We start from the raw sequence: 25,150 nt of genomic DNA, 5'->3' as shown, positions 1-25,150 counted from the left end.
ATATATCAGAAAATCATTTCTTAAGCGGTACCCTCGTCAAATCAGTAAAAATGCTTTAAATTGAATGAATTCTTACCTTGTTTACTTTTTTTTCCATTTCTCTCCGCTTCGTTAGTACCCAATTTTCGGTGGCGATGATACACAGTGACTAAGTATACTTAGATTACAAGCATTTTCAGTCTCAAATGACAGCATTAAACATCAATGAGGTGGTTTCATGGTAGCGCGCTTGCCTGCAGTGCCGTCTAGAAGTCGTGGGCTCGATCATGGACCGGGTAAACAAAAGACTTGAAAATGGCATCTGATGCTCTTCCGTTTTGCACGCAGCATTTAAAAGTAAGAGTAGATGCTGGTTGGCTCGGAGTCAAAATAATGTGTCCGAGTAGGGTGCCATGTCACCCTACGGACAGTTACTTTGTGAATTACTATCTTACAAATCAAGCTCAGTGTGTCGGTGCCATGTCATCCTACGGACAGTTACATTGTGAACTACTATCTTAAAATCCAGCTCAGTGTGTCGGTGCCATGTCATCCTACGGACAGTTACATTGTGAACTTCTATGTTACAAATCCAGCTCAGTGTGTCGGTCTCATGTCATCCTACGGATAGTTACATTGTGAACTACTATGTTACAAATCCAGCTCAGTGTGTCGGTTATATGTCATCCTACGGACAGTTACATTGTGAACTACTATCTTACAAATCTAGCTCAGTGTGTCGGTCTCATGTCATCCTACGGACAGTTACATTGTGAACTACTATCTTACAAATCCAGCTCAGTGTGTCGGTGCCATGTCATCCTACGGACAGTTACATTGTGAACTACTATCTTACAAATCCAGCTCAGTGTGTCGGTGCCATGTCATCCTACGGACAGTTAAATTGTGAATTACTATCTTACAAATCATGCTCAGTGTGTCGGTCTCATGCAAAGAAGTTCATATGTATCATATAAACAATTCTCGTCCTGATATGCATGTTATATTTGTAACTGAATGTTCAACACCAATTCATCAGCGATTAGGTATACATGTACGTACTTCGAATCTGCTAAAACGAGTGGTCGACTAATGAATCGTTTGAAGAATTCATCATTATTATTACAATGTAGTAGAGAAGTATTACTGTATTTTCGGAATTATTTGCGTGCATTTACTTTTGACAAAAATGCGAGATTGATTATTGCGATTTAAGGAAATGCTGCATATAAACAAATAAATGCTATCAACATACAGAATGCCAGCTTTTATTTCTGAGAAATCTACCCCTCCACAATGTCCGCAATAATAAAATTTTCGAGCTAAAAAATTCTGAATTTACATGCAGTATTATGATGATCATTACTATTGTAATAGCATATCTTACCGTGTCATCTCACTGTTGACATGAACTTGACGCTTGACGTATGTCCACGGTTCATTTTGCTTAAGAGGTTCCCGAGTTCGCCACCATCCATATTGTTGTGAGGTGCCTAGAGGTATTCTGTATATGTCATATGGCTCTGTTATAAAATGAAAAAATTGTTAAAAATGACTAAAAAAAATATCGATTGGTAAACAAGGGACATCGATGGTATACTGTTATCTTTAATATACACACGACTTTAACGAGCCAGACTATACTATGAGTCGATGTTTAACATACAGTATTAAATTATTAAATCTATATAGCGCGTCTGTTGTCAGAAGTTGTTATCCAAATTTGTTGACAGTGACATCTTCGTTAAAAAAAATCAGATCATTAGTGTACCTATATAATAAGGATACTCTCTTCATTCCCTTATATTTTGGGAATACATGCATGTATGAATAGTTGGAGATATGGGGAATAGTCAATGGAACAGCAAACCAACAAAACAATTAATATATCAAAAAGACATCTAGAGGTCAATATACAGTCTTCAACAATAGACAGATGTCTAAACTATATGCCAAGCTCTTAATCTAAATAACTACGAGTCTTAACAAGCATTTTTATATATTGGGTTATAAATATAAAGTATAGTATATAGTGACCATTACTTCTCATGACCATGTAATTGTGCAACTACAATATAAGAGGATTATTTGTGAGAAAAAAGGCTTTTGGATTTTGGCTCAAAATTCACTGCATTAGAGTTTCATGTGTGTACTTTTGAGATTCTGATAACCTTAAAACCATTTTTAGTAAACAATGAATTTAACTATAAATGCTTAATTGCTGATAGCTAAAAAATTACAATTTTTAGCACTAGTATCTGAAAAATGAATAAGAAAGACTTTGTCAACCTTAACCAAAATTCTGCTAAAGTGTGTACAATATACAAATAAAGCTAACTTTTTATGTCATGTACATGTATATGCCTAGGTGTGTAATCAGTTGATTTCCATTAGTTAAAATGGTGAAATATAATTTCTTGCTTGTGTATCCATGGCAACATTCTGCATGAAAATGTCACTTGTGTCTCCAAATTTGGTCTGAAATAAAATTTCAATGCCTTTAAGTGATTCTGAAACCATTCATTTACACTTATCTATCAATTAAAATTTAAGTGCTTTTAGTCTCATTTTTTAAAAATTGCATCAGAAATTTTGTGTAAGTAAACATTACAATAATTTCTGGATCTATGATATGTCCGCTTTTGTGGGAAAAATTTGGTTGATTATATAATCAGTGTAATAAGGAAAGATATGAGATGAACATTATGTATATATGTGTAAAGGTAGAGGCAGGGGTGTCCTGCATTCTATTGTATAAAGCACCCTATATTTTTAGATTTTAGTTATCTACAGTAAATCTTAAAATACATATTGACAAGGCCTAGATATTTTTACCTTTTAATTGCGTAAATTTTTTTTTACAGTCCTTAAATATATTAGATTTTATCCGTGTACAGTGAATCTAAAAATTTTTTTTTTTAGTTATTTGTGGAAAACTTTTAGTGCATACTATTTAAGTTTTAATTAACTCCCCACCTGGAATATATCCGTTGAGGAGGTTCCATAATTGGTTGGACATACATATAGAAGAAGAAGAAGATTATATAGGGAATCACTGAAGCATGAATGTAGCGGGCCCCCTCTTATGGCAGTCAGTGGGCCCACTTATAAAAAGTTTTGGATCCGCCACTGCTTATTCTTCAATCATTTAGGTTTAAGGGGTAGTGTTAGGGTAAGGATTAGAGTAAAGGATATTTTATTATAGTATAATTTGGTGAATAACAATATTCAATTATATTCCATAGCTCTGTATGGGTTGGGACCCTCTAAAGTGAAAGAAAGCCAAAAATTTACGTTATTTTCACATAAAGTTACTTTTCCTTTAGGGTTAATATTCGTTTTGTTCTATTTTTTTTTTTAATAAAAAATGACCTTTTCAGGTATTTGGGACACAAACTAAAATATGTATCAACTATAAAATAGTGTACGGTACAGATTTTAAAATAAGGTTAAAATGTCAAAATACCTTGTGGGTTTCTGATATGTTTCGTTCTCATGCGGGTATGTTCTACATGTGAGCCTTGTGGTCCTGGACCATATCCGGAAACTTGGTTAATTGGCACAATGGATCTTTTTGCAGGGTTTTTGTCCTGTAACGGCGGCAATGCAATAAATCCCAGTTGTGTTTTTGACCTTACGGGATCAGCTTTCGAACGAGCTGAGCCTTCTCGTATCGTATTTTGGTACCCTAGTTGGGAGAGTCCGAAAAAAGACATTTTGTAAACTATAAAAAGACGCGAGCCCGTCTACTGTCAGAAGTTGCTATGCAGTTTGTTTACATTGACATTTTCGGTTAAAAATCCAGATTATGAAATGGATAATTTATGAAAACGAAATTAGAGTAAAGTCCTATAATTTGAAGAAAAAAAATCAATCAGACATAGACTGCGCTATAATTTGCTTTTTATTTTTATTAAAACACGGGCTATATTTTAAACCCTATTTATTTGAGTGCTCGATTTTTAATATCTTTATATGATTTGATTACAAGATATTTTCCGAATAACATAGTTTGTAAAATATATAAATCAATTACCGGAAGTTGGATATACACATGGTTTCCGGTTTTAGAAAAACAATCTAGAAAATTCCGAAAACATAGCTATCTCAATCTACTTCCATCAAGAAGAATAAATAGAAAAAATGTCTGCACAAGGTTCTGTTGCATTTGATGAATATGGTCGCCCTTTCATCATCATACGTGACCAAGGCAGTAAGAAAAGATTGACAGGTTCCGAGGCACATAAGGTAAACAAATATACTGTGCCCCAACTTGCTTTTAAATTTTACAATTTATGGTCTTACAAAAGTCTGCAGAAATAAAGATCATCTAAATTTGGTTTTTATAAGTACCACTTATTTTGTCCTCAAACGCTCTGTCTTCTATCACAGAGTTCTCTGGATGTCGTCTTGGAATAATTTATTTAGTTAGGTGACACGACAGACAAATTTATAGAGATTGGAACAGATAGCCTCTTCTTCTTCTTCGTATGTCCTTCCAATCAGGAACAACAAGTTAAATCAGTTCAAAATTTAAAGGTTTCAGTTACTATATATACATCGTATAGTTTAAAAAGTAAAATGGTTGAACGTTCCAACCCCCATGTACAAAAAAATGTACAACATACAAGACTAAAGTAACATCACCAGTGTTTTAAGATTTTGTCGAGCCTTCGACTTTTGTCGCAAAAGCGAGACATAGCGATCCTACATTCCGTCGTTGGCAGCGGTTTCCACAAATATTCACTCTGTGGTTAAAGTTTTTGAAATTTAAATAACTTTCTTAAAATAACCTGGATTTCAACCAAACTTGGACAGAAGCTTGTTTATGATCATAAGATAGTATCCAGAAGTAAATTTTGTGAAAAAAAATCCTGTTTATCCTTTTTTTACTTATAAATGGACTTAGTTTTTCTGCCAGTTAAGGTTCATCATAACATATGGACAAATATGGCCGTATTTTCACCTCAAAAACTACTCTGTGTACGGACTTACCTGTGCAGTTTGGAAAGTTTTAAGGCCTGGCATCCACTAGATATATAAAAGTTAAATCTATTTTGCATATCAGAAAGATAAAATCTTTTTTTGAATATGATGGGCATTTTGCATTTGATACTGTCCACTTAGTTACTACCTTTAACTCACCTATAGATGTGTAGATATCTATTGTCCATGCCAATCAAGGACAATCAATACAATACAAATCAGTTGTTACCTGAGATGGAGCATCTCAAAGTTATATCCCAACTTAGTTTATTTTTACACCTTCAGCAGGAACGGAAAAAATTGCCCATCATAATCCAAAAAAGATTTTATATTTCTGATATTCAAAATAAATTTAACTTTTATACATCTAGTGGATGCCAGGCCTTAAAACTTTCCAAACTGCACAGGTAAGCCTGTACACAGAGTAGTTTTTGAGGTGAAAATACGGCCATATTTGTCCACTTGTTATGATGAACCTTAACATTACATTCACTCTGTGGTTAAGCTTAAGGTTCATCATAACAAATGGACAAAAATGGCTGTATTTCCACCTCAAAAACTACTCCGATTACAGACTTACCTGTCCAGTTGGAAAAGTTTTAAGGCCTGGCATCAACTAGATATATAAAAGTTAAATGCATTTTGTGTTTCTGAAAGATAAAATCTTTTTTGGATTTTGCTGGGCATTTTTTTTTCGTTCATGCAGAAGGTGTGTCTCTTGTTTTGTTTTAATACTCTGGTACTGTGTTATGAAGACATTGAGTCAGAAAATTATTGGTAAAAAAAGAAGTAAATCAATAAACAGTTTGTATAGTTAATATTTTTTTCAAATAAATAAAACATGATTCTGACATTACAAAATATTCATCTAAAGTTAAAGTAATCAAATCTTTTATAAAATCCATGATCAATAAAAATAAAATAGCATTCAAAGGAGACCAAAAATGTTCAATTTAAAAAAAAACTTTATAGTTTCTAGAAAGAAAGTTGTTGTATGTGAAAGGATTCTTGTCATAAGGAGATATAAAATAACAAGAACAAATATTGATTTATTGTTTGAACCAGTTTTTATACGACCGCAAAAAAATTTTGTGGTCGTATATTGGTATGACGTTGACGTCTCCGGCGTCGTCGTCCGAAGACACATTGGTTTTAGCACTCTAACTTTAGTTTAAGTGAATGGATCTTTTTGAAATTTTACCATAAGGTTAAATACCACAAAAGGAAGGTTGGGGGTTATGGTACCAACAGTTAAGGAATTAGGGGCCAAAAATAAGTATTTTCTAGTTTCCAGACAATAATTGTGGAACGGTGTATGGATCTCTCTGAAATTATACTACAAGTTTCCATAACACAAAGGTATGGTTAGGATTTGCTTTGGGGGGTTATGGCTCAAACCGTTTAGGAATAAGGGGCAAAAAAGGGGGAAAAACAAGGTTGTCCTGGTTAATGGACAAATACTTTAGTACAAAACATAATTTAAAGCAGTGTAAGGGAGATAAATCAAATACATCATTGAAATTATCTCCCTTACACTGCTTTTAAATTATGTATAAAGTAATGGTTAATGAACAATAAAGATAATTTAAAACAGTGTAAGGGAGGTAATCCAAATACGTTTTGGTTACTTCCCTTACACTGCTTTTAAATTATGTTCAAAGAAATGCATATTTATAAAGGAAGACCAGTAAAAATATCTGCAAATGTTGCATCATTGTTTTTTACAAAAAAATCCATATGAAAGATTTGACACTATATTTTTATACGACCGCAAAAATTAAAAATTTTTTGGTTGTATATTGGTATGACGTTGGCGTCGTCGTCGTCGTCTGAAGACACATTGGTTTTCGCACTCTAACTTTAGTTTAAGTGAATGGATCTCCATGAAATTTAACCATAAGGTTCAATACCACGAAAGGAAGGTATGGATTGATTTTGGGGGTTATGGTACCAACAGTTAAGGAATTAGGGGCCAAAAATAAGCATTTTTGTAACTTCCAGACATAACTTGTGTGTTAGTGTATGGATCTCTCTGACATTGTACCACAAGGTTCCATATCACAAAGGGAATGCTGGGATTGATTTTGGGGGTAATTGCCTCAAAATTTTAGGAATTAAGGGCCAAAAAACAAGCATTTTTCTAGTTTCATGATAATAACTTGTGTGTAAGTGTATGGATCTCTCTGAAATTATACTGCAAGGTACCATACCACAAAGGGAAGGCTGGGATTGATTTTGGGGGTAATTGCCTCAAAATTTTAGGAATTAGGGGCCAAAAAGGGGCAAAAAACAAGCATTTTTCTAGTTTCAGGACAATAACTTGTGTGTAAGTGTATGGATCTTTATGAAATTGTACTACAAGGTTCCATATCACAAAGGGAAAGCTGGGTTTGAGTTTTGGGGGTAATTGCCCTAAATGTTTATGAATTTGGGGCTAAAAAGGGGCCTAAAAATAAGCATTTTTCTAGTTTCCAGACAATAACTTGTGTTCAAGTGTATGGATCTCTCTGAAATTGTAGTGCAAGGTACCATACCACAAAGGGAAGGCTGGGATAGTTTGGGGGTGATGAATCATAAGGGGGTTCAAAAAATTTTGGTGATGGATTTTTTTTTCTTTAAAATTTTCCATTTTAAATTGGTTATTTCTGATTTATATGTAAAAGCAAATAATAATGATATGGTTTGAATAGGTAAATAAATTTTTTTAAGTTCTTAGACCACATTCATTCTGTGTCAGAAACCTATATATGATGTGTCAAATATTTAATCACAATCCAAATTCAGTGCTGTATCAAGCTTGAATGTTGTGTCCATTCTTGCCCCAACTGTTCAGGGTTCGACCTCTGCGGTTGTATCAAGCTGCGCCCAGCGGAGCATTTTATTCTAATTTGTCACCACACTTACCATGGTGCTATTTAAAAAATCCTGGGGAGGACACTGTTGAGTTTATTCTAATTATGATGTAATAATTTACATTATTTAACACATCATAAAGCATGATTTGAGTTGATATTGCATTTAATTATTTTGAGTGATTTATTGCTATACAATAACAAACTAAAAAAAAAGATTACACACCACATTTTTGGGGAAAACACTGGATAAAGCACTGCATTTTGTAATTGAGAATTTGTAATTCATAACATTTCATAATCATTGATATATCATGGTTTTTTTCCAGAGTCACATAATGGCAGCCAAAACAGTTGCCAATGTAATAAAATCATCACTTGGACCAAAAGGGTTAGATAAAATGATGGTGAATCCTGATGGAGACATAACAATTACAAATGATGGAGCTACCATTTTGAAACAGATGGATGTTGAACATCAGATAGCTAAGTTAATGGTACAACTATCACAATCACAAGATGATGAAATAGGAGATGGAACCACAGGAGTTGTTGGTAAGTTGTACTCTGTTGTCTGTATATATATATCAGGCCAAACTTGTTTATCCTTTTGTGACTAGATATTGAATTTATTTATTTGTAAATAGGAAAAACAAATATTCTATTTTTTTGCCCATTATCTCAAATAAAAGATATATATAAACTTTGAATATCAAAAATGACCAGCAAGACAAGATTTTCATATTAGCCATCATGGCATAAATCTTAAGCAGACTCCTTAATGGATTTATTATCCTTTAAAAGATGATTTTTACCAATTTTTTTTAGTTTGCTATTATCTTGAAAAGTATAATAGATTAGAATGTTTATAGAAACTTTAAAAAAAGCAAAAATGATCAGCAGGACAAGATCAACAAGTATGTCAATGTGACTGAAATTGTCAGTGAACTCTTTACAGAGTTATTGCCCTTGCATGATTTTTACTTAAATGTGGCCATTGTTGAAGATGCAGGTGAGTGACACAGGCTCTTTAGAGCCTCTAGTTTTACCTTTGTATAATTGATGTGCGTGTCACCACTACACGAGCTTAGTCCTGTTGTCATTTGGATAAACCTTTAATTGTAAAGTAACCAAAAAATAAGCTTCTTATCAATAAATTTAAGTTAATTACTTTTATGCATTATACATAAATTATTTTTTATTCATACAAAATCTTAATTATGTTGAAATGTGCTTTACAAAATTTGTATTTTACAGTACTGGCTGGAGCTTTGTTAGAACATGCAGAAAAGTTATTAGACCGTGGCATACATCCAATCAGAATTTCTGACGGATATGAAATGGCAGCAAAAGTAGCTTGTGCTCATCTTGATACTATCGGTGAAACATTTGAGTTAGACTTGAAGAACAAAGAACCATTAATTCAACTGGCCATGACAACACTTGGATCAAAAATGTAAAAATTTATCACTTAAGATTCATATAATACTTGGAAAGAATTTTGAAAATTTTCTTATTTCAATACACAATTTTTCAATAAAAAGATACAGTTAGGTATATACAAATGTGAGAGTAACCCAACAACAAAACCAAGAGTGACATCTATATACACCATTAAGTCAGCAACACAACAACATCAAAACCAAGAGAGAGATATACATTTACCACTAAACACACATTGTAAATATTAGACATTGTTTAACCAACATATTTTACAAAAATGTTATGCCGTTTCAATGTTGCTCTAATGATTCTCAATTTGATATATAACATATTATATAAAAATGAGGTGGAAACAAGGACTTGCACTATTTAAGAATCATGGGAGAAACAGATGCCCATAATAATTGGCAACACTGGAATGATACAAGCTGCAGAGTGTTTAATGTTTTTATACGACCGCAAAGTATATTGGTATCACATCGTCGTCCGAAGACATTTGGTTTCCGGACAATAACTTTAGTTTAAGTGTATGGATCTCTATGAAATTTAATCAAAAGGTTCAATACCACAAAAGGAAGGTTGGGATTGTTTTTTGGGGGTGATGATCCTCACCGTTTAGGACACCGTTTAGGAATTAGGAGCCAAAAAGGGGCCAAAACAAGCATTTTTCTAGTTTCAGGACAATAACTTGTGTATAAGTATCTTCATTGCTCTGAAATTTTACCACAAGGTTCAATACCACAAGTAGAAGGTTGGGATTCATTTTGGGGGTAATTGCCCAAAGGGTTCAGGAATTAGGGGCCAAAAATATGATTTGATTTTGTGCAGAGTTATGGTCCTTGGACTTAGAAAATTCACTTAAATAATCAGTTTTCAACACTTTTATTGCTTGAAGATATTGTTTACACCATGATAAGTTATAGATCAAGTCAGAATTTTGTTCCAATACAATGAATTTTTAACCGGTAGGGGACTATGTATTGCCATGCAATACTCACAGAATGCTTGTTAATAGTTAAGATCCATTTTGTTACATCTGGTGATCCGTTTATATGGCAATCGCCAAATGCAGTCAGCAGGGTTTAAGAACATCCGTTGTTCGACCTTCTACTCACATGCGTTTTGTTAAAATATACCTTTTTGGTCTTTTGGAAAATGTTGTTTGTGCTGTATTTAGATCCCTCTACCAAGAAATTTGTTTTGCATGCACATGTATAAAAATTGCGGTTTTTATCCAATGCAATCATAGGTTTTCAATTTAGACTTGTTTGTAAATAAAAGATATATATATAGTAATGATTGTAATTATTCTAATAGGACTTTATAATGACTGAATATTGTTTAATTATTCAGAGTGAACAGATGCCATAGGCAGATGGCAGAGATTGCTGTGGATGCTATTTTGTCAGTTGCTGATTTGAAAAGGAAAGATGTTGATTTTGAGTTGATAAAAGTGGAAGGCAAAGTAGGTGGTAAAATGGAAGATACTATGTTGGTTAAAGGTGTGATTGTTGACAAAGACTTCAGCCATCCACAAATGCCAAAGGTAAATAAAACAGATTCAGAATAGCACATGTTTAAATTACTTATAATATATAATGATTCACTTTGTTATCAAGAATCATGTATCACTGTTTATGCAAAAATGGTATAAAACCACACAGTAAGCACTCATGGTAAAATGCTTGAACATTGAGGATACGAAGTTCAATAAATGTTTGTTATTAAGACTTGTCTGTACATATAGATACTACACGTGAGCTTGATTACTAATTTAAACTAATGTTTAGCACCTTTCATACATGTTTGCTTAAGAATTCTGTTTCAGTAATAAACAATTATTTGATGTGTTTTATGATGGTATTACAGACCTATGAACTTGTGCATATTGTTCTCTATAATGAACGGTTATATTGTAGGTTGTGAAAGATGCTAAGATAGCTATCTTAACATGTCCTTTTGAACCACCAAAACCAAAGACCAAACATGGGTTAGAGGTGAAGTCTGTTGAGGATTACAGAAAACTTAGACAGTATGAAATGGAAAAATTTGACCTCATGGTCAAGCAGGTATTGAAAGTCACTAAGATAAACTTCGTTTTGTATATTTTATATTTCGTTGATTTTTTCATAGATTTTCATTTTACCTTAATATTTTTATTGTTTCTCAGTCAAAAGTAATCATTTGCTTTGGGGAAACAGCTTTAAATACACCTTATTAATTTCCCTATTAGTTTTTGTCGAGCCTTCAACTTTTGTCGAAAAAGCGAGACATAGCGATCCTACATTCCATCGTCGGCGGCATGGTCCACAAATATTCACTCTGTGGTTAAAGTTTTGGAAATTTTAATAACTTTCTTAAACTATCCTGGATTTCTACCAAACTTGGAAAGAAGCTTGTTTATGATCATAAGATAGTATCCAGAAGTAAATTTTGTAAAAAAAACATTTTTTCAGTATTTTACTTATAAATGGACTTAGTTTTTCTGCCAGTTAACATTACATTCACTCTGTGGTTAAAGTTTTTAAAATTTTAACAACTTTCTTAAACTATCTTGGATTTGTACCAAACTTGGACAGAAGCTTAAAATGATTAAAATCTAGTATCTTGAAGGAAATTTTGTTAAAATTTGTTCCATTTTTTCTTTATTTTACTTATAAATGGACTTAGTTTTTCTTCCAGTTAACATTACATACAGTCTGCAGTTTAAGTTTTTAAAACATTTATTAAATTCATAAACTATCCTGGATTTTTACCAAACTTGGAAAGAAGCTACTTACAATCAAAAGATAGTATTAATTTTTTTCCTCATTTTTGTTGAGCCTGCAATTAACAGCAAAAGTAGGCGAGACACTTGGTTCCGCGGAACCCTTACAAATTTTTTATAACCTTTTGTCATATTGAAAAATTGCAACTTAAAAATTTGTTCAATCTTTTGTGTGTGTAATGTACAGTACAAGTACCAACATATATCCAACATTTAGATCAAATTAAACCTTTACAGCTCACAATTCAGCCCATACACATCCATACCGTATGGACAAGTGAAGATATGTTACAAATACTAAAATTATTACCTTCTTGCACCTAGCTTAATCACTATTTCCATCAACTATTACATCAGCTGGGATAAAACATCCAAAAATGTATTTCAACTCTCTCAAAGAATTAGTTAAAGAAAAAATATACTGAACTATATTTGTGGACAACAAAAATAAAGGTCATTAATTGTGGGTTTTGGCTTACTAAAGTCCACATTATTTTTTCCTGACTAGATCTGTTGCTCTTTTACCATCAGTAGTATATCAACTAGATTTTGTCTATACAAGTGTTGTAAGGTGTACATGTTTGTCTGAAAGGTCACCTAATCTCTACCTCTTTTCATGATTTGGTGAGCAATTTTTACCTACAATGTTTTTTAGTTCAGATTCTCAGGAACTTTAGAATAATAAGTTGACTATATTTGGTCAGTAAAACACAGCAAGGTGTACATATAATACATAAAAGGGGGATGTGGTATGATTGCCAATGTAACAACTCTCCTCCAGAAACAAAATGACATTGCCTTCAACAATGAGCAAAACCCATACTGCATAGTTAGCTATAAAAGGTCCTGAAATAACAAATGTAAAACAATTCAAAGGAGAAAATTAACGGCCTGATTTATGTACAAAACAATGAATGGAAAACAAAACTGTTTACATGTTTGTCTTAGGGATTTCACCTAACCTTTACTGCAATTTAATGATTCATTAATCAACATTAATGTGTTGTGTTGTTAGGTAAATGATTTACAATTCCACATCTGGTAGAATATTGTTGTAAACTAAACAAATATTGGATGTTTATGAAATAAATATCATACGATTTCAAAATCTTTGACTTGTTTCCAAAGTAAAGACTGTTGGTCTAGATGAAATAATACTCCTTAATTAAAAAGTTCACTGAATGTTTTACAGGTGAAGGATGCTGGTTCAAACCTAGTAATATGTCAGTGGGGATTTGATGATGAAGCTAATCATTTATTATTACAAAAAGAATTACCTGCTGTTAGATGGGTTGGAGGACCAGAAATAGAGGTAAGATTTCTCTCACCTATGTATGTAAATTAATTCAACAGCATATAAAAATTTTGATTTGAGGGAAGAAATTGATCGTTTTTTTTATAACGAAGATGCTTGTTATGTTAATGCAAATATTTGTTAGATTTCAGCTTGGAAGCAACAAAGACAAGAATAGCAATTAATTAGTTTTTATTTATAGCCTGCAGAGTTTTGTACTAAAGGATTTATTAGCGACAAGACCCATTTGGTTGCTATCTGTTGTAAAAAATGGCATCTTGAATTTCTTATCAGTCGCATGATTTGAATGCAATACAACTTCTACCTTTAGAATGATAAGGGTGTATCAAACGTGAAAATCAGAAAGAGAATGGAGATACTACAACAGTTTATCATGATAAATCTTTTTTTAGTCCCCTATTGACGAGGTCGAAGGTGACTATAAGTTTGCACTCTGTCTGTCAGTCAGTCCGGTAAATCATTTTTCCACACTTTTTTCTTCATGCTTGAAAACGATTTGATATTTGGTATATAGTTTTATCATGACCAGTTACAGATCAGGTTTAATTTTGTTCTGGTCTGATGATTTTGTGCAGAGCTATGGTCCTTGTACTTTGAAAATTCAGGCAAGTAATCAGTGTTCTGCATTTTTTTCATCATGCTTGAAGATATTGATTTGATATTTGGTATGTTTTACCATAACAAGTTAAAGGTCAAGTTTGATTTTTGTTTGGTTGGGATGATTATTTTGCAGAGTTAATGTCCTCGGACTTAAAAAATTCTCGCACGTAATCAATATTCCACACCTTTTGTTCGACATGCTTGAAGATGTTGATTTGATATTTGTTATATAGTTTACACCATGACAAGTTATAGATCAAGTCAGCAATTTGTTCCAGGACAATGAATTTTTAACAGGTAGGGGACTATGTATGTATTGACATGCAATACTCTCAGAATGCTTGTTTTTGCATATATTGGGCTTCTAAAGTCTGTTTAAAACTAATATAAAATTATTTTAAGAGTATTCAGGTTTCAAATGTTTTTTTAAAAAAATTGTTGGAATTTGTTGGCTTATGATATTTTCTGTTGAAATGTGCAAAGTTTATGGAGCTTTATGAAAAAAGATTTACTTTCAAGTATTTTAGATTTATAAAAATATAAATGTCATTGATTACTTTATCGAAGATAGACAAAAAAATGGGGATAATAAAGTCTATAGTCTACATCAAATTTTCAAAATGTGTTCTGATAATGATTGAATATTTTACACATAACAACAAAAGAAAAACAACCAAACAAAATGACCATGAAGCTATCTTTCTTACCGCAAATTTATTTTAGTTGGTAATTTTAAATCTATATGAATTAGTTCACTTACAAATTAAATAGAAGTAAAGGTCAAAATTGTGAATATTTGAATTAAAGTGGGCCCTTTGGGCTCATTATATATTTTTAATGAACTAACACTGTCTAATGTATTTCAAACACTGAATTATTCAGGTTCAACAACTTCAGACTATTGAACATGCAAATTGACTCTTCCTTAGTATTTATTTCTACATCCTGTTTGTTAATTTCCCTGAACACTATAATGACTGGAAAGTGTCAGTGATTTGATTGATCCACATGCAGAGGGTCAATTACCATGCTATTCCTTAAACTAATTAAAAAGCTATCAGAAGAAAGGCGGTAACACAGATGAAATGTTTGAAGTTTGGTTATTCCTGTCAATATAATACTTCCATGATATAACTTTGCCCAATTACATGTAAATATTTCTATTACCATTGTTCACAGTCATCAGTAATAGTATTTTGATTTTCACAACAGAGCTTAGTTTCAAAGTTCCGTTCATAAGCTGTGGGAGGGGCATTAAGTTTTACCCTTGTCTGTCTATGTCTGTCTATGTCTGTCCATACGTCCCAAAATTAGTTTCTGTTCTCTAACTTTAATTTGCCTCAACCAAATCTTACGAAACTTGTATGCATTATATTACTTATTACCTCCAAAAACAGATCAAGTTCAAATTTGGGTGGTGTCACTTTCACTGTTCTCATGATGTCCCTTTATAAATGACAAAATTGCTAAATTTACTGTTAGTTTCTGCATTCTTCTTTTAGTTTGCCTGAACCAAATGTTATGAAATTTGTACACAATACTTATTACCACCAAACATAGGTCAAGTTTTAATTAGTGTGTTGTCACTTTCACCTTTCTTGAGTTGTTTCCCTTTATAAATAGAAATTGATGAATTTGCAGTATATTTACAAGCAGGGGCATCTGTGTCCCATGGACACATTCTTCTTTTATTTTGTTAAGGGAATACATAAGGTTTTGGCAACTAAACAGAATATTTTCCAATTCTATCCCACAGGTTTAGAAAACAAGTTATTTACTTTCATTGTTAGATCTATAAAAAGCTAGATCATAGTCTAAAAATTAACAGTAGTCGGTCATGTGTTATGCCCCTCTGATGTTAGCTTGCTTCCTGTTCATAAGGTTTTTTGATATTTTTGTCAAGTTTCTATGTAGAAATTTCAGAATGTTTTGGACATGAGATGGACTTTGTGTTGAGTCCTCTTATTTTAAATGCTAGATACATCGGCCATTATTTGCAATTACATACCATAACATATATAACAGAAAAATTAAATATAAACAAAGTTTACTCATTTTATATTTTTATTGGACAGTTAATAGCCATTGCTACAGGTGGAAGAATTGTTCCCAGATTTGAAGAATTAACAAAAGAAAAATTGGGGAAAGCAGGAATAGTTAAAGAATTACAATTTGGAACCACTAAAGACAGAATGTTAGTGATTGAAGAATGTCAGAATTCTAGAGCTGTTACTATATTTATCAGGGGCGGTAACAAGATGGTAGGTATTTTAATTCATTTAATAAACAAGCATAACACATAGAAAGGGATAATAGTAGTAAACAACACCGTACATAAGACCACAACTTACTTGGCCAGCGTAACAGGTCATTGACGAGCTATGGTTTATGAAAGTAATGTGTACATGAGGATCACATAGACAATTAATAAGTTACATATAAGGATATTTTTGGTGCAAAATGTTGGAAGAAAATCATATTGGAAACTCTGTAAAGAAAAGTTGTAGAGTGTCATTAGTTCACTTAGGTAATTAACAAAATGATATTTTACAAATATTGCTTAACACAGCCTTAACCATTATGAACAATCAACTGTATATCAAAACAAATAATATAAGTTTTGCTCACAAAAAAAACTAGACCAAACCAACGTGTATCTTTAATAAAGGCAAAAAAGGTACTTTCCTTATTGTCTAAAGTTTGTGGTGTATTTGGACAGTTTAAGTATCACAACGGGAAAAAAAATTAAAAAATTGAGCATATAAAAAAGAAATGCATGATAGTATATTTAGAACAAATATAGTTAATTCCCTTTGCATATAAGATTCTGTTATTAAAAAGAGTTACGGTTATTATGTTATACAGATACAAGTTCTATGTATCATCTTATTATTAGATTCTAGATTGCCGCTTAATTTCAAATCAATATTTCTGTAGTAGATAATCCTATTAACCCAATATGCCAATTTTCATTAGTATTTTAGAAGTTAATACTTTTAATTGATATGCCTGTATGATTGTTGGTGGTATTTGCAAGGAAAAATAAGAAAAAAATAGTTTTGAAATAATAAGTTGAATAATGTAAATGATTCCAGAACACCTAAAAATTATAAGAATAAATAAAGTCTTTTGATAGTAAAGAAGAAAAAGATGTAGAAGGTTTTAAATGTATTCAGGAGAGAAAAAGTAATGTATAATGTATAATTATTTTTTAAGATTGTAGAGGAAGGAAAAAGAAGTATTCATGATGCATTATGTGTGATACGTAATTTAGTAAGAGATAACAGAATTGTGTTTGGTGGAGGTGCTCCAGAAATCTCATGTTCAGTAGCTGTAGCTAAAGCAGCAGATAAGGTAAACCAAAGTGAGGTGTGAAGGGAGCATCCATATAAAATGAGGTGCTCCAGAAATCTCATGTTCAGTAGCTGTAGCTAAAGCAGCAGATAAGGTAAACCGAAGTGAGGTGTGAAGGGAGCATCCATATAAAATGAGGTGCTCCAGAAATCTCATGTTCAGTAGCTGTAGCTAAAGCAGCAGATAAGGTAAACCGAAGTGAGGTGTGAAGGGAGCATCCATATAGAATGAGGTGCTCCAGAAATCTCATGTTCAGTAGCTGTAGCTAAAGCAGCAGATAAGGTAAACTGAAGTGAGGTGTGAAGGGAGCATCCATATAAAATGAGGTGCTCCAGAAATCTTGTGTTCAGTGGATGTAGCTAAAGCAGCAGATAAGGTTGCTTAGTTTACATGTATTAGTCTGGGATTAGATCAGTTCACGGGGAACCATTAGTGGAAGGCCAATGTTAATTGGTATGCAGTTGAATAAGCATTAGCACATCTCATTTCCATGGAGAATATTTGGCCCTGCCCCCTCAGTCATGGTCTATTGACTTTGAACTTTTTGCTTAGTTTACATGTATTAGTTTGTGATTAGATCAGTTTTATAAAAGATGAACAGCTCATGTTAAGTCAATGATATTTGGTATGCAAATTTATTGGCATTTGCAAGTCTCGTTTCCATGGAGATTATATACCCCCCACTCCCTCATCATGGTTCATTGACTTTGAAACTTTTACATAGTTTACAAGTTAATGTGTTTAAAGGGATCGACTTTATATGATAGGTCAATGGTATTTGGTATGCAGTTGTATCAGCATTGCCACATCTCATTTCCATGGAGATTGTTTAGCCATGTACCTTCAGTCATGGGTCATTGACTTTGAATATTTGCATAACTTACATGTTAAAGTATTGCTATTTTAATTTTAACATTTGCATTATTAAAATTAAAAAAAGATGAGACATATCTCTGTGTTGACAGTTTATTAGACAATGGACCAATTAAACATCAAGGTCATAGGTCAGTCAAACCAGATAAAATTGGAAAATTCATCCATTTTAATTAGGTCCCTGTCGAATGGCGGCCGCCCTATAGTGATCAGTCTGTCAGTCCGTCCATCCGACCGTAACAAATCGTTTCCGCTCTATATCTAGAGAACCGTTATGATTTCAAAGTTTATACTTGACATGTATATTAACCAACACCAGAGGGTGTGTCATAATGAATGTACAACTTCCTAGGTCAAAGGTCAAGGTCAAAAACTTTGGTTTTAGTTGACAACCCCATGTCCTATGGTAAAGATTGTGTCCGCTCTATATCTTGAGAACCGTTATGATTTCAAAGTTTATACTTGATATGTATATAAACCAACACCAGAGGGTGTGTCATAATTTATGTACAACTTCCTAGGTCAAAGGTCAAGGTCAAAAACTTTGGTTTCATTTGACAACCCCATGTCCAATGATAAAGATACAAATTTTTTAACACACATTATTCACAGCGGGGCCCACAGAGATGGCTCCCATCTCAATGATATCTAGTATATATGAAATTGCTTTCTGTTGAGGTGTTTTGTGCAAAGAAATGTAAGATAATGGTTAATATATCGTTAATATGTGACAGAAAATTAAATTTGATGTAAATCTATGCTACTTAAATAACACAGTCCATTCTTTGGGGCGTCATCATGTAAAAGTTGAGATATTATTTATAGAATAACTAATCGAAGAATTCAAATAGAGAAAAATATTCAACGAGTGACCGAACAACACATTAATTCACGAATGCGCGTAGCGCATGAGTTAATTATCAGTGTTGTTCGGTCACAAGTCTTTTATTACATTGGCAAATGGCTTTTTTTATGAAATTAAAGTAGAAAATGTTAGGAACTATATCTTTTTCTACGCATTCACAATTAGTTTTGATCCGACGTTAATGATGTCTTGACAACGCCTATTGTTGTATGACATCAGAGGAGTGAAATAACCATGTTTATTTCACATGTGAAATTATCGGTATTTATTTCACTGGGAAATCAATGTAATTCATTGCAACCAATGTAATAATTGATTATAATTAAAAAAATATTTTTAAGATCTTATATTATTCAAAAAGTAAATACACCATGACTGTAAAAGTAAACCCTTGTTCCCTTGCTTGTGCAGATATATATATAATACTATCCCCGATCTGAAGGAGGTGGGTATACTGTTGTACCTCTGTCTTGTCTGTCTGTGCGTACCATGAATTCAGTCGCTTTTTTCACAGGAACAATAAAAAAGGGCTTCCAGAAATTTATTATCAGTCTTCATGTGAACATGCTTTACAGTGTGATGGGTTTTCAAATTAATCACTTATCAACTTCCTATTTACCGATTTCCTTAAAGCAGGGGTATCAGTAGTGAGCAGTAGGTTAATTTAACTTATTCTGTTTTGTGTTAATAAATAATTTTGTTTTTAGTCTGTAAAATTACATAACATTAAATGTTTAATGGTTAGTTATGATATTACAGATATCTACATTAGAACAGTATGCCATGAGATCATTTGCTGAATCTTTAGAAAGTATACCATTAGCTTTGGCAGAAAATAGTGGACAGTCTCCAATATATACATTAGCTGAAATAAAATCTAGACAAATAAAGGAAAACAATCCACGACTAGGAATTGATTGTCTCAGTAAAGGAAGCAATGGTATGTAGCTGTCATTAATAAAGTCCACATCTATATGTTGTAAAGGTAGCAATGGTTTGTAGCTATCAACTTATCTGTGCATTGTATATAATGTAAAGAACAGTCTCTTACTGTGCCTAGTCTTCAAGTATGATTTTTATTCAACCACAAAAAATTTGCGTTAGTATAATGCTATCATGTCGTCGTCATCCGAAGACACATTTGGTTTCCGGACAATAACTTAAGTTAAGTGAAGGTTCAATACCACAAAAGGAAGGTTGGGATTGATTTTGGGGGTTATGGTACCAACAGTTTAGAAATTAGGGGCAAAAAAGGGGCCAAAAACAAGCATTTTTCTAGTTTCCAGACAATAACTTGTGTTTATTGAAGTTTCGAAAAAAAAATTCTTCAAGATTTTTCAAAAAAAATTGGGGGGGGGGGGATTTTTTTTTTCATTATTTTTTTGGGGATTTTGTTTCCAAAAATTTTCCATTTTTACATTGATTATTTCTGATTTATATATAAAAGCAACAAATTCTGATATGACGGGAGATACACGTCAAACAGGGTGTGTAAATTATTATATATAACAGATTAACTAAGTATTGTGCAACATCACAGTATTGCACAATAGCAACAAAATTTCATCACTTGGCAGCTGTCGTCCTAGTCCGTTAATTTTTACAAAAATCTTCTCCTCTGAAACTACTGGGCCAAATTTAACCAAACTTGGCCACAATCATCACTAGGGTATCTAGTTTAAAAAAAATGTTTGATGACCCTGCCTGCCAACCAACATGTCAGACATGGCTAAAAATAGAACTTAGGGGGAATAATGGAGTTTTTGACTTGTATCTCTGAAACTAAAGCAAATGTATAACGGTTGCATTATTTCATGCATCAATTGTAAATCAAAATATCAGGTGAGCGACACAGGCTCCTTGGAAAAACTAGTTAAATTGGTCTGCATTGAGGTCCATAGGGAGGGCTCGACAATAACGCTTTTCTGATTGTCCGATACCAGAGGAAAAAAAGGTCGTACAAGTAAAAGCCATATCAAGCTTGTCCGACAGGACAAGTAAAACTATTCTGTAGAAAATAAATTAAATCCAACTTTGATGATCAAAGTAATGAACAAAAAACATGAAAAGAAGATAAAAACAAATATTAATTTGACATGTTTACTTGCAATCGATAATTCAAAACTGGTTCTTTGTCAGATACTTTATAACAGATAAAATGCATACTATTCTCGAAAACCAGTCTTGCGCTCGGCGAAGCAATTTATTAAAATTGGAGTTATCATCCTTTGTCCATGATTATAGTTGAATCAACTACAATCAATGCTTTATACAATGCAATGTTTAATTTTGCCTTCCACTGATAAAACACAGATCAAGTTGAATTTGGGTAGTGTCACTTTAACCATTATTGAGTTATGCCCCTTTATAAATTGAAAAATTGCAAAATTTTTAGTTTCCATTCTGTAACTTAAGTTTGCCCCAACCAAACATTATAAAACCCTATACACAATACTCGTTACCACATAACTAAGATCAAGTACAAATTTTTTGTTTCCGTTCTCTAACTTCAGTTTGCCTCAACCAAATGTTATGAAACTTATACATAATGCTTATTACTACATAATACAGTTTAAGTACGAAATTCAGTGGCGTCACTTTTACCATTCTTGAGTTATGCCCCTTTATAAACATAAAAATTGCTGAATTTTTCTTTTCTGTTCTCTAACTTTAGTTTGTCTCAACCAAATGTTATAAAACTTATACACAATGTTTATTACCACAAAACTCAGATCAAGATCAAATTTGGGTAGCATCACTTTTACCGTTCTTCGGTTATGTCCCTTTATAACTATATGATATGCAAGCAGGGGCATCATCTGTGTCCACATGTCACCACAATCCACATTTATTTGTGTCTTTGTTGCCAGTGGACAAGTTAAAAAAATGTTGCTTGACAATGTTAATTTTTATAATCATATAGAAAAGTCCTCAAAATTTATTCATCAAAGTAGAATAATATCAAATAACAAGACGAAAGCAACATGTTAAAGTAAAACAACAAAAAATAAGTATGCAGACCCGGATTTCATTAATATTCTGTGATTTTTTTCCCATTGATCAGGTTATAGCAACGATACACTGGAAATGGTCATTATTAATTTCGAGCTCTCATTTCTCAAGAATGAAAACTAAATGACCGGCCTTGTTGGATAAGCATCTTTAGATAGGTCTTCGCTCGGAAATTGACCAACAGAAAAGAGGCACCTCATAAAAATAAAACTGTTAATTAAGAACTTGGTTTTGACAAGAAATGGAAATCAGAAGCAGCAAAGGACAAATAGCATTAAAATAAACGGAATAGAGGATTTTAGAATTCTATAATGTTTTGATTTTGCTTAGTTATCTAAAATAATCTCAAATTTACAATTAGCCTACCAAAAGGTTTTTTGGGGGAAAAAGGGGGGGGGGGGCAAACAACAATTCAATAATTTATCAATTATTTTTTAAACTTAGTACAGGCTCACAGTGAAGAAAATATAAGTGATGATATAATCTCCCTGGTTTCTGTAAGCTAGCATTGAAAAATAATTTGCAAAATTGGCCTCTTGATTCTTTAGTTTAACTCGTCCTGAACATGCATGAAATATTTGCCACTGGATGTTAAGCAACCAACAATCAATCAATCTTTACTTTAAAGTTGTTTTTTTTTTGGTTGGTTTCTATCTCATTGGTGTATACTGTACTTATATTTCTAACATACAAACATAGACCATGACTTCCATTTTCATTGTGTTTCAAAACTGTTTTAGAAACATGCATGTTTACAGTAAAATACATCCTCTTTCCAAAATTCATTAAGAAATCAGGGCAAGTAACTTTTCTTCTGGACAAGTAAAATTTACAATTTCTCTTGCCTGGGGTCAAGTGGTCACAATAAACATTTCCACACCCCTGTAGAAATGTTTAAAAATGTTAAATGTTAAGATGTTTACCAATTATAAGAAAATGTCTATAATAGAAGAAAGTAATTTACAACAGAGTTTTGACACAGGGGTGAACATAAATTAATTGTGATGAAGTTCTAGATAGATTGATCAGAACTTTATCTGTAATTGTAAGTTATATTTTCTCAATCTAAATACTATTTTATAGATATGAAAGATCAACATGTTATAGAAACATTATCATCAAAGAGAGCACAGATATTGTTAGCTGTTCAATTAACTAAAATGATTCTAAAAATAGATGATGTTCGAGGAGGAGATCAAGGCTATATGTAAAGATTAAGGTAATTATAAATTGACAGTGATGAACTTGCAGTTTAAATTAAAATCAAACAATTGTTTTTGGAGAAGTATTTTTTTTTACTCACAGCAAATAATTTATAAAACATTGATAGTGATAAGGATGATTAATTTAATTTTTAGCTCACCTGGCCCAAAAATCTTCTGAAACTACTGGACCAAATACAACTAAACAAAGGCACAGTTATGGTCATCCATGTTATAGGAAATTATTGCCTTTAATTGACGATTGTTAAAGATACTTAGTGTGCCTACTATCTTGAAAATTACAATGAATTGAGAGAAAATAAAGCAAAAATGATCAGTAACTGTAAGACAAATATTAAGTCAACATGGCCAAATTTGTAATTCAACTCCTTATTGGAATTATTGCCTTTGAATGACAATTTTTATCACAAAAACTATAGTAACTTTAAGAGAAACATCAAACAGCAAAGGTTATCAGCAAGAAAAGATCTACAAATAAGTCAGATAGCTGAAATTTTCACTCCACTTCTTATAGGAGTTGTCTTTGAAAGTTAAGATTATTTTTTTTACCCATTATTTTCATTTTTTGGCAAAAATTAGAGACAGAGACTCAGAGAAACTGTAAACAGCAAAAATTAAAAGCAGAAAAGAGAATTTTAGTCGTGAATAATATTGTAGTCTATTATGTTGAAGTGTGGCCATTGTTAAAGATGCACATATATCAGGTGGGCAACAGGTTCTTTAGGGCCTCTAGTTATATATTGTACATTTAATAGTAAAATGAACAAAATGTTTGTTATTCAAGTGAATGTATAGTAAATGTTAAATTTCAAGCAGAGGTTCTAATTTGTTTTGAGTTCTGTACAAATTTTATTTTTTCAGGGTATTTAAATAAAGATTGAACTGCAAAAAATGGTGAAGACTTCTGAATGCTGATATGAGTATGAGTCCTGGTGTTGCACAATTTTGTCATTTTAAAAACTAGAAGTTAATGGTTTATAAATCATTGTGGTAGTACTGTATAACATCTCCAATTCATTTGGATTCAGGAAACTATTGTTGTTATTTAACTGTTTGGAAGTACAACATTGAATCATTCAAAAAATGTCATCTTGTATGTTAAATTTTATGATATTATAAACAACAAAATTACAATTTGAATGCAAAATTTATAATTTAAGAACTTGATGCATGAGTTCTACCACTGACTATCAGATTTGTAATTAGTCAACACCATTGAGGGATAAAAACTTCAATATAAGTATTGTGTTCTGTCATTACCTTTCTATTTATTAAACCATTGTATATTTACTTTGTCCATTTATATTTGAAGTCTTTATGTTTTTCTAAGCTTGATCAAATCTCATTTTAATAATTTCAGCAAAGTGCATGCTCGTACTGCTAATTTTTTATAAGATTACAGCTTACAGATGCATTTTTGCATCATTATTTTCAAAATTAAATGCATTTAATTCCTGTTTCACAAAATTTAATTCATGAAATCCATAGTAATTTGATCATTTTTTATATTTCAGAAAAAAAAATTCTGTATATTGAAAATTTACAGTGTATCTGCAAACTTCAGTGAAACATGAATAAAATTTTGTCTGTGATGAGTGAGTGCTATTTGTATTGTTTTGTATGATACTGTATCTATTAAAGATCAAATTTTTTAGTAAAAATGCTTTTATTTTATTTCGTCTTGTCTGTTGTATATAATTTTAAGTGAAGATGGTAGAATTGTAAAGTCACCTGTCTAATGTCTTGACTTAGTTGCAATGGCTCGGTGGTTTTTTGTCTCGCCTGCAACGAAAGTTGTAGTATGCGAGACATAGGTATAACTATCTGGCGGCGGCGTAAACTATTTGTATAAAGCTTTATATTTCAGATGGTAGAAGACCT

At 32.2% G+C, this 25,150-nt stretch overlaps 2 protein-coding genes across 5 annotated transcripts in view; both read left to right on the top strand.

The window, feature by feature from the left end:
• The window catches only part of LOC127728681 (serine/threonine-protein kinase 11-interacting protein-like), a 480,863-nt gene that overhangs the window by 446,989 nt on the left and 8,724 nt on the right, over nucleotides 1–25,150 (top strand). The window lies entirely within an intron of this gene.
• LOC127728696 (T-complex protein 1 subunit epsilon-like) lies at nucleotides 4,022–24,943 on the top strand. The gene is made up of 11 exons (XM_052236327.1): nucleotides 4,022–4,227; nucleotides 8,147–8,372; nucleotides 9,075–9,273; nucleotides 10,614–10,806; nucleotides 11,180–11,329; nucleotides 13,220–13,339; nucleotides 16,018–16,203; nucleotides 17,159–17,296; nucleotides 19,794–19,974; nucleotides 23,130–23,265; nucleotides 24,131–24,943. Exons 1-10 carry the CDS (start codon nucleotides 4,123–4,125, stop codon nucleotides 23,255–23,257), a joined length of 1,626 nt encoding a protein of 541 aa, XP_052092287.1. The 5' UTR covers nucleotides 4,022–4,122; the 3' UTR covers nucleotides 23,258–23,265; nucleotides 24,131–24,943.

The sequence above is a fragment of the Mytilus californianus genome, unplaced genomic scaffold (assembly GCF_021869535.1).
Source record: "Mytilus californianus isolate M0D057914Y unplaced genomic scaffold, xbMytCali1.0.p SCAF_2, whole genome shotgun sequence".
NCBI lineage: Eukaryota > Metazoa > Mollusca > Bivalvia > Mytilida > Mytilidae > Mytilus > Mytilus californianus.
The sequence above is the reverse complement of the archived record's forward strand: the minus strand, read 5'-3'. Positions and strand labels throughout refer to the sequence as shown.